This window comes from Lonchura striata, chromosome 5 (genome assembly GCF_050655825.1).
Source record: "Lonchura striata isolate lonStrDom1 chromosome 5, ASM5065582v1, whole genome shotgun sequence".
Classification (NCBI taxonomy): Eukaryota; Metazoa; Chordata; class Aves; order Passeriformes; family Estrildidae; genus Lonchura; species Lonchura striata.
In genome coordinates, this window is record NC_140707.1 from 33,256,933 (window position 1) to 33,266,786 (window position 9,854).

General features: G+C 47.3%; 1 protein-coding gene across 1 annotated transcript; it reads left to right on the plus strand.

The window, feature by feature from the left end:
- The first annotated feature begins 2,509 nt into the window (after positions 1 to 2,509).
- On the plus strand, positions 2,510 to 3,784 carry C5H11orf96 (chromosome 5 C11orf96 homolog). The gene has a single exon (XM_021533619.4). It carries the CDS (start codon positions 3,075 to 3,077, stop codon positions 3,435 to 3,437), a length of 363 nt encoding a protein of 120 aa, XP_021389294.1. The 5' UTR covers positions 2,510 to 3,074; the 3' UTR covers positions 3,438 to 3,784.
- Positions 3,785 to 9,854: the final 6,070 nt, after the last annotated feature.

Sequence of the window (9,854 nt, forward strand, 5' to 3'; positions counted from 1 at the left end):
TCATTGAAATCACAAGATTTCATTTCCTTTTATTAAATAATGCTGGGAGAAAGTGAAATTAAGGCCATTATTTAAACTACTTGAGTAAATATTTTTTCATGTTAGGGCCTTGGAGATCTGACTCTGGGGATTATGTCACAGGATATATTTTCTAAATTTTCTTAAATAATATCTTCAAGGTCTCTCAGTTATTACCATGGTGATCTTGCTCCAGCTCAGCATTGAAATTTCCGAGAGCATTTTATAATCATATTTGCGAGGGTATTCAATATATCTGAGTTTGCCTTCATACTGAACTTTCTGTAGGAAACCAGACAGGCAGTTTATACTGGGATGTGTGTTGAAGTTCAGATATCAAGTCAACCAACCTGTTTTTTGACAGAACCTTGGATACTTTTGGGCTAGAGCAGATTAAATTTACCTTGCTTTGAATAAATATGCAATGTTTTTCTGCACTGCCAGAACAAGGCTCCTGTGTTATCTTGTTTCTGAATGAGAGGCAAGCTCAGCCCCAGAAATCCTCCAAGTTCATAATCAGGCTTGTCTTAGAGGGCTGTACTGAGGAAACAGAGTTTGGCCTTTGCTGTACTGCAGAATCAAGTTGTCAGGAATTTAAGTGGCTGTATGTAAATGGAGCTTTTGGAGAGAAGGTTGTTGCATTGCAGCAGGGATGTATGGGCTAAATTTAGCCACTAAAATAAACTGTAAAACACACAGTTTTCTGCAAGCTGGAATGATTCCATTTGACCGAACATAGAATTGTTCCCTTATTAAGCTGATAGTATCTCCCAACAAAAAGGTTTCAAGCTGACCCTGGCCCTAAAGCTGCCTTGGGGAGCCAAGTAGCCAAGAGATTGCAGCCAGGTGTTTCATAAAGCCAATGCTTTTAATGTTGCTTTCACATTGGCAAGGAGCAAAACAGCCAGCCTTCTGGAAAGACACTAGCCAGTGCCTCTGGTCCCCACTCTCCTAAAATTGTGTTCTTGTTCTATTTTATCCCCTTTGAGACAGGGCTGTAATTAAAATGTTTTTTGGTTTTTTTTATTCCCCAGTGCAGGTCCTGAAACACTGCCACTGCTAAGGCAATTTGAAAGGAGGGGGGACCAGTCCTAAGAGTTACCCAAAGACAAGGTTGAGAGTTTCTGATGGTGAGCTCACAAAAACAAGGCCATTTCTGCATGCTGGACTATGGCACAGCATGTGTATTGCATATGTAAGCTCCTGGGGATTTTTTCCAGAGCATTTGTCCTCCTCTGCACAAAGAATGTGTTTTATGGCAAAACACAGTAAACTGGCACTGGTGCAGGTGCAGACCCAGAGCTGCAGGGGTAAGTGTAGATCCCACTGTGGGCTAATTGACAGTCTGTGTTGGCAGTGCCCTGGGTGCTCCGCACTGCGGTGCTGCGCTGCATGTGCACACTGAGATGGGGCACTGCGTGACTGCCTGCTCGGCAAACCTCAGGCCCTGAGTGCATTGTCCTTGTCCCCTCAGCATCCCAGAGCAGAATTCCTGACACTCTTGCTAAGCCTCTGCTTCCTTCCTGGTTCCTAACCAAGCTTCAAAAATATCCTCGAGTGGGTGAAGCTATACTGGAGAGAGTCTTTATGGGAATCATCTAACATGAGCCCTGAAGAGGGGCCAGACTAACCATTTCAGGCTCTTCCTCCCTCATCCTTTTTTACTCCTCCTCCCTCTAGCTCCTTTTCTATTCCTATCATAAGTTTTTCTTACGCTGTTGGATTTTTCTGTCACTGAGAGTGCTTGGCACACACAGCTTTAAAGCATGGTCCCAGCTGTCACTAATTTGCAAGCTTTTGTTTCAGCTCAGTAATGCTCATATGCCATTTTCTGTCTGAGGATCTCAATCTGCATCATATCAAAGAAGCACCACAGAGCACAGGGGAATGGAAAATTTTAGAATCCCTACTAAATGCAAAAAAAATGGACTCACACTGAAGGAGGTATTTAAGCTTCGTTAGAGGTGGCAAACTTGGGAACAAGATCCCAGAGTGCTGTTTAAACCATGCTGTTGGTTCTTGACTAGGTCTATTACAGATGATCTCTGCAGCTTGTATCTGGGCCACTGTAACATTAGAGTTTTCAGATTTGGGCTTGTCTTGGAGCTTCCTTTAAGCGCGGGTTTGTTACTCTGATGGGTAGTGATCAGCTGAAAGCTGATGTGACAGGTGCGTCGGTACTCTTTCCTAGCCATAGAAATCAGGGTATTAGTAAAAAACGCAGCGCGGTGAAACGCAGAAAGCCGAAGTACCGCTGTGGCAGTCCGGGACCCGCCTGAAGCTCCACTGGGTGCCGCGGGGCAGGAGAGGGATGCCCTGGAGGTTTAGGGGAGGGGAGGCGGGAGAGGGAGACGGGATGGAGCGCGATGGCTCCGCCGCCCGGGGCTCTACCCGGCACCCCCGCTGCGAGGGGCCGCGGCGGGCGGGGGCGGCGGTGCGGGGACACGTCATGCGGGGGGGAGAGCCCGGCCGGCCGCGAGTGGGCTCCGCTGCGGCCGAGTGCGCTGCCTCTGAGCATGCTCCCGCGGGGCTCCGCCGCTATATAACGGGGCCGGGTGCCGGCGGCAGCGGCTCTGCTGAGGCAGCGGGGAGCTCCGCTCCGCTCCACACCGCGCTCCGCTCCTCGCCGTGCTGCGCCTCTCTGCACCACTCGGTGCACCGCTCGACTCGGTACCGCGCTCCGCTCCGCTCGGCACCGCACCGCTCGACTCGGTACCGCGCTCCGCTCCGCTCGGCACCGCACCGCTCGACTCGGTACCGCGCTCCGCTCCGCTCGGCACCGCACCGCTCGACTCGGTACCGCGCTCCGCTCCGCTCGGCACCGCACCGCTCGACTCGGTACCGCGCTCCGCTCGGTACCGCTCCGCTCAGCGCTCCGCTCGCACCGAGGTCTCTCCGGACAGCAGCGGTCCGCACTGCTCCGCACGGTACCGCAGCGCCCCGCGGGGCCCGTCGCTGCCCCGCTGCCCGCCGGAGCCTCGGCGCCCGGCACGGCCGAGGCAGCGCGCCCCGCTCCGGCCCCGGCCCCCGCGGCGGGCTCTCCCGCGGGCGGCGGGATGGCCGCCAAGCCGGCCGAGCTGATGGGCATCTGCTCCAGCTACCAGGCGGTGATGCCGCACTTCGTCTGCGTGTCCGAGGAGTTCCCGCCGCCCGCCCGCCCCGCCAAGACCCCCAAGGGCAAGCTGCGGCGGCCGCGGCAGTCGCGCTTCAAGACGCAGCCGGTGACTTTCGACGAGATCCAGGAGGTGGAGGAGGAGGGGGTGTCCCCCATGGAGGAAGAGAAGGCCAAGAAGTCCTTCCTGCAGTCGCTGGAGTGCCTGCGGCGGAGCACGCAGAACCTCTGTCTGCAGCGGGACCGCCTGGGCAGCTGCCGCCTCCGCAACAGCCTCGACTCCAGCGACTCGGACTCGGCGCTCTGAGGCTCGGCGGGACCGGCCGGCGGCGGCACGGACTGAGCTGCGGGAGCCGCGCCGCGCCCGCACAGCGGCGCCCGGACGGGCAGCCGCCTCGGGATGTTTTCTAAGAAAGCGCTTGTACCTTCGTTTCTATTTGATTGTATGAAACTCACCATTTAAAAGACAAAAAGAAAAAAAAAAATCTTTTCTATTCGTTAGAAGAAATGAGCTGTTTTAGATGCATTGAGCTGCTGGACTTTATATTTATTTTTGCATTTAAACTGTTGACTGCATTAATTTAATATGTTTCTACCTGAATGTCTGTTATTATTTCCTTAAAAGAGTAATAAATCTGATATATTTGCACAGTACTTACTGGGCTGTCCTTATTTCAGGTGTTCAGCTGTCCTTGTTCAGCTTTTAGGAGTAAGGGGATTTAAAAGCCGTCGGTAGCCAGTGCAGAGACAGCAATGCTTTTCTTGCTGCTCAGAGAGGTTTTGCAGGCTGTAGTGTCAAGTATAAACTAATGAGACAAAAGTCGAGTTAGATTGATTTTAAGCTACTTTATTTACTTCTTTGAGATATTTTTGTTAACCTGAATTGACGTTTAAAGAGCGTTTATAACTGGTGCCCAAGAGCCTTGATGCAACTGGGCAAGTCTCTTGCATTCACAGAAATGCATATATAGTTTCTATTTTCATCCAAGTTGGTTTTGTCTCTTCTCCCCTTCCTCTTCTGACCCAGAAGTTATTTACTGCTGCAGACGGTTTTGGTAATTGGTTAGAATGCAGTTTTATTCACTAGAGCAATTGATACTATGTGGACATTTCTTGCAGTTTAAAGTTAAGGGGATTCTGATGATGGTAAATTTATAGGAGTGAAGCTTCTGTTGAGTTGCTGCATGTGTGTGTGTGCAGGTACATGTAAGATTTTCTCTGTGGGATACATCCTGAAAAGCGTCTGAAGCCCTCTGCAGAATGGAAGCCAAATTCCTGGACTGGGAATATTCTGCCTGTATTTTCTCCATTTTCTTGAAACATTCCTGTTCTAACAGAGTAATCCTGTCGTAGAACCTTCCTTAAAAGCAAGCCTCTGGAAATTAAAACTTCTCAGTCAGAAGGTATTAGCTGATACTGGGCTGTAGCTAATATTTCTCTGGTATGATTTTCAGGAGATTTTCGGTGCTTCTAATGTCGTGGTTTGAGGTGCACTCATACTGATCAGCTGGAGAGGTAAGGGCTAGGGCAGAGGAAGAAGATGGACATGGTGCCAGTGACACAGGACTGCGAACCACAGATCTCTACCCTCTGGGCACTGAGGTACAGCAGATGACCCAAGTGACTGGCTCCTGGTTACTGCAAAACTGAAGCTTATCTTTTTCTAGCTTAAAGCTGAGGAAAACCCGGGGGATGTGGGGTGTGGCTTGTTTTTGGACAGGTCATTCACAACTCCCTTGCAGTACCAGCACCTCCAGCTGACCTCCAGCACCAGGGGAGGGTTGTGCAAGCAATTCAGCAGGTAAGGAAACAGGTCTGGACTCTGACCCAACCTGCTCATAAAAAAGCATTTAAATGACCCCATGTGAATCCCTGCATGCAGCCTGTGAAATATCTTTTCTCCCTTTGCAGTTAGACCCTTTTGGCTGCTGTCTCTGCATGGTACATAACATCTATGCACAAAGCAGAGCAACTTGACCTCCAGAACAACTTTCAGTCAGGCAGGCAAACTGAAATCAGTAAGACCTAAGCAGTTACCAACAGCTGGGCTAATTTTCCTCATCAGATTCCTAACAGTGCTTCAATTCTGGGAGTTCTGGGTTTGGGAAAGGGTTTGCAACATCTGCAAGCCCTTTGCCAAACATCACGTGGGAACTCCGTAGCCATGTGTCTTATGTTGCATAATGTACACAGCTAATAAGATCCATAAGATTTCCAGAGATTGTATAGTGTCCTTCCAGTACTGCAGCTTTTAGGCTACTTTTCAGTTTCCCTTTGCTTTCAGGTCTGGTAGAAATCCCTGTGATACACAGAGTGTAGGGTAGCTTCAAGAGGCTGTGAGCACATGATCCTTGTCCTCACTCCTAATTTTTGTTTTGCAACATTTTTGTTTGCCTGCTAGCAGCCCTTTACCTTTGCTGTTGCCATCCCTCCTTCAGCGTGCAGCTGTGCTGCCAGCATGCAGGAGGCACAGGAGGCCGTGCTGCACCAGCCAGCAGCAGGCCATTGGATACTCACTTCCTCAAGGGTGAGAATAGCCGTGTTCTTTTCTGTTTCAAGAGACAGATGTAGACGTTAACACATCTACAAAGAGTATTTGAAAATCTGCTGTAGCATGTTTGAGGAAAATGTCATATTCCAGTGGTTAGGCCAAATAAATGAGTTTCTCTTCAACTGTTCTTTGTTGACATTTTTCTGTTCCATTTCAGAGTGAATAACATGGGAGATGCCAATGCTAAAGATAGGCTAGTGTTTATCTTCCAAACAGTTGCAATCAAGGCGAAAGGGTGAAAAGCCAGGGTGATTTAGCTATGTCCTGCAGAGGCCTTCCTGAATGCAGCTGGAAAAATAAACCTCCCTCCCAGTCTTCCTGTGCTGCTAATTTTGAAGGTTTCTTGTGCAGTACTTTTTAGCGTCATGACTATCGTGTCTATCTGTCCTGTAAGGATTGCAGGAAGACTTATTACATTCACTTTAGTGAGGGTAATGACTGTATCAAAGAGGTTTGAGTCTGTCATCTGCTCCCTAGGCTTGAGATGTGGGTTGTACATTTCCTTTCAGCAATTCACAGCTTAAAAGCATCCAACAGATGCCATTTACAGTGATGCATGACAGTGAGTAGGCATGAGCATTCCATGTCTGCACAGGAAGGAGCTGGAAGTCAAATGCTCATGGTGCAGCAGGATGTTTCTTAGGGCAGAGGTGAGACTGAGCACCCCAGGAGCGTCTTTAACACTATTTTTTTTCCAAATTACAGGAAATTGCACAGGAGAATTTATCTTTAATGGGACTGGTTGTTATTCTCATATCACTTTATATATAAATCATTCTCTCCTTGTGTCAAGAGGTTCATCCAGTCAGTAAAAACTTGAACTTGAAAGCAAGTCTTTTATTCTCTTTCTGTTTTGTGCCCAGTCCCCTCCATGCCTGTCAGCATTTCTCCCAGGTGCTTGTTTTTAAATGCTGTGTTATTGCAAAGCTCATCATGCTGGTGTAGTGGGACTGTACCTCCATGCCTTACTTTGACCTGATCAGTGTAGAGGGGATCTGTGCACAGTGCAGTATCTTTGCTCTACCAGAATCAGGGGAAAAAAAATCTTCTCTGTTCATCCTATGAGAAAGCTTTTTCTGCTCTTTTTGCAATCATTTTAGCTAGGTTTTTTCAGTAATTAATGGAGGATTTCTGGGTGCAATTTAGTGTCCACCTCAAGAGGCTGAGGACAATCTCCTCTCCTAGCTGTGTATGCACCAGTTCTGCTCTTGCGTAACTTCTCTTACCCCTGGATTTCCAATGATTCCCTGGCAACACTTCAGAGTGGAGCTATTATCAGGAACAAATATGAAAAAGTGCTTGCAATTCCTGCAGGGTATTGCAGGAATTTTGTGCTGGGATCCTGAAAATGCATTTGCTTTAGGAGCTGGCTAATGATGCTGGGGATCTGACCCTGCAGGAGCACAGTGGACAGACAGGGGCACTGCTGTTGGTAAGAAGCACCACACTGCTGTTATCTAACCTCCAAAGTGCCAGCAGAGCCCTGGGACAAAACACAAACCAAGGCATCTAGTTAATTGTCAGGTTGACAGCAAACAAATTGCAGTGTAAGAGGGGCCAATGAAGTGAGCTCTAGCAAATCTGGTTGCTGTGGTTTCTCAAATGTCAGCAGTGCCAGCAGTTTGCTGGCTGCCTTCCATGAGGTTTGGCCCCCTGGTACTGTGCATGGACCTCAGCCTTCAAGGCTCCTGGTGCCAGGCTTTTGAGCCACCACCATAGAGACCAGCATGATTCTCCAGGCTGCACCAAGCCTTGTTTGAACCTCAGCTCCCATGGCATGGCTCAGCCTGGGCTGTCTTTTGTACACTGGGCTTGCATTTCTGTTGGGAAAACCTTGGGGAGGTGCAGATAACCCAAAATCCCTGAGCAGAACTCAGACTGTTTGTGCAGTGTTGGTGCCCTGGATTTGCAGTTTGACTCTTCACAGCCATCCTAAATAGAGTGTGCAAGCTGCAAGCAGTGCTTCAGCAAGGCTGGCTCCTACCTCTGGGGTATTTTTTAAGCTGTAAAGATGCAAGATTACATGCTGAGAGAAAATAATCAGGTATTCAGTAACAACACAGCAAGAGGGTCTCCATTCTCTTGAACCAGGGGGCCAGTGACAGGACAGGGAGGTCACCAGGTCAACCTTGAGGACTTTACCAAGTAGTAAGTGGACTTCTCCTTGAGTAGCCTGAAGTCAGGTGACTGAATTTGGAAGAATTCATTAATTGTGGGAATGAAATAATTCTCAAGCAGCATCTTGCCACATGTGTGTGTGTGTCCCTGTGCCTGGTCTATGTAGTCTGGAGTGAATGCTGCTAGTAGCAGAGCAGGCCAGCCTTTGACTGTGCAACAAAGCACTGCCAGGTATTTAATTGGCAGTGCAATTACTTAACTTGTCACAGGTGAGTAGGAAATTTTTCCTGCAAAACCGAGAGCTGTGAAATCAGTCATGTAAAGGTTTCTTGTGCCAGAGTATTAGCTTTAAGGCTATTAAATGTGTAAAGTTGATAATTATGCACTTGTGACTCTTGTGTTAGCAAATGTCATGGTATGTTACAAGCAGCTTAGGGACAGATGCTGACTTTGGCTGCACTGGTGTCAGATTGGCTTTGGCTCAGCTGTACTCAGGAGTCAATCTGGATTTGCTCCTTGTTGCATTCATATTATTTGCTGATGTTGCTGAGCATGTTTCTAAACTGGCTTGAAATGTCCAAGACACTTCTCCCCTGCTCCATCATGCTCAGGATACTCTGAGGTTTCACACAACCTTCCACAGCTTTAACCATCCTTGTGTTTTGGAAGCAGTGTGAGTGATGTATGTGCACTTGGCTGGGACATCTGTCCCCTTCACCCACACGGAGTAGGAGCCAACAGCAGCAATGGTGAAAAGCTGGGAAAACTGGAGCAAGAGGGAAAGGGGCTTTCCTTCATCTCCTCTGTCTGTCCATACTAATATGAGACTGCAGAAAAGTTATTTTGAAACCAAGGTGAGGTTCACCTGCATCTGATTTCAAATAAAATAAGATCTACCTCAGTGATTTACTACTCTGTCCTAAACAGAGGTTCTTTGTTTGGAAATGCTTGCATTAAAGAGGTTGAGGTTTTTTATTAGGAACTGGTGAAAGGGAAGTTTTCTTCTTGAGTGTGATTTAAAGCACTGCTGTTGTAGAAGTGGTTTTTTTTTTTTTCCCTTTCTTGTGGAGAAAATTACCTTTCTTGGGCAAGAGGGAAGGGGATTGGTGAGAAGGGAGAGAGGCAGCACAGCTTGCTTGTGAAACAGATCTTGGCTAAATACAAAACCATGTGAAGGATGTTTATGTGCTTGTTACTTTTAATCTTGGATTCTTGCAAGTGAGAGTTTTCCCTTGGAGAAATATTTGGAGGTCCTGACTGTGATGGTTAGAGATAAATTTCAGTCTCTTTTCACAACAACATCTAATGTCTGAGGGAGTTTCAGACTGATGACTTGAATGTTTTAGGGGAAATTGAGCAAGGTAACATGGATTTTTCACTGTTCTGTATGTAAAAGCAAACAGAAGGAAAGCAGCATTGCACACATAGGTTCTCACATGTGCTTACTGTTAAACATTTGCTGTTAAGAGAAGTTGGATGTATTTCAACTGTAAGTGGCTGGCATTTGTTGGCTGGGATGTTCTGAGGTTCCCTGTGCTTTAGAGGCAGATTGGATGGCTGGGTTTTGAAGGGGCAGAAATATGAAGTAGCACAGAAACCTGGAAGGACACAGCTCTGTCATTTGAGGAGAAAGTGAAGACAAAAATACTCAAACTCAGAGCAAAATTGGATGTGGCCCGCCTGCCTAAGACAGCAAAGAGCCTATTTTTAATCAACTTCTGTCAGTTGTACCCCACAGTTTATGCACCCTTGGGATCCAATGAAATGAACTGAAGAATTAGTTTTGCCAGCTTTTACAAGTTCTGAAGCATATTGACATTTTCATGTGACATTTTTGGTTTTTTTTTCCTGAAATAAGCATGGGAGTTATAGAGTTATCTACCAATTACTCCTTTTCCCAGAAAAATCAAACCAAAATAGCTAATTCACTAGTTTTATGAGCTTAGTTATGAGTTTTGTGCCTGTGTCTATGCATGTGTTTACTCCCAGATATCATGTCCCTATGGATTTTTACCACAGAAATGAAGGAGGCAAAACAGGGAGGGTGGCAGGATT

Bases quoted from the DNA above. Each gene is read 5' to 3' on its own strand.
- C5H11orf96 (XM_021533619.4), top strand. From the start codon at position 3,075: ATGGCCGCCAAGCCGGCCGAGCTGATGGGCATCTGCTCCAGCTACCAG.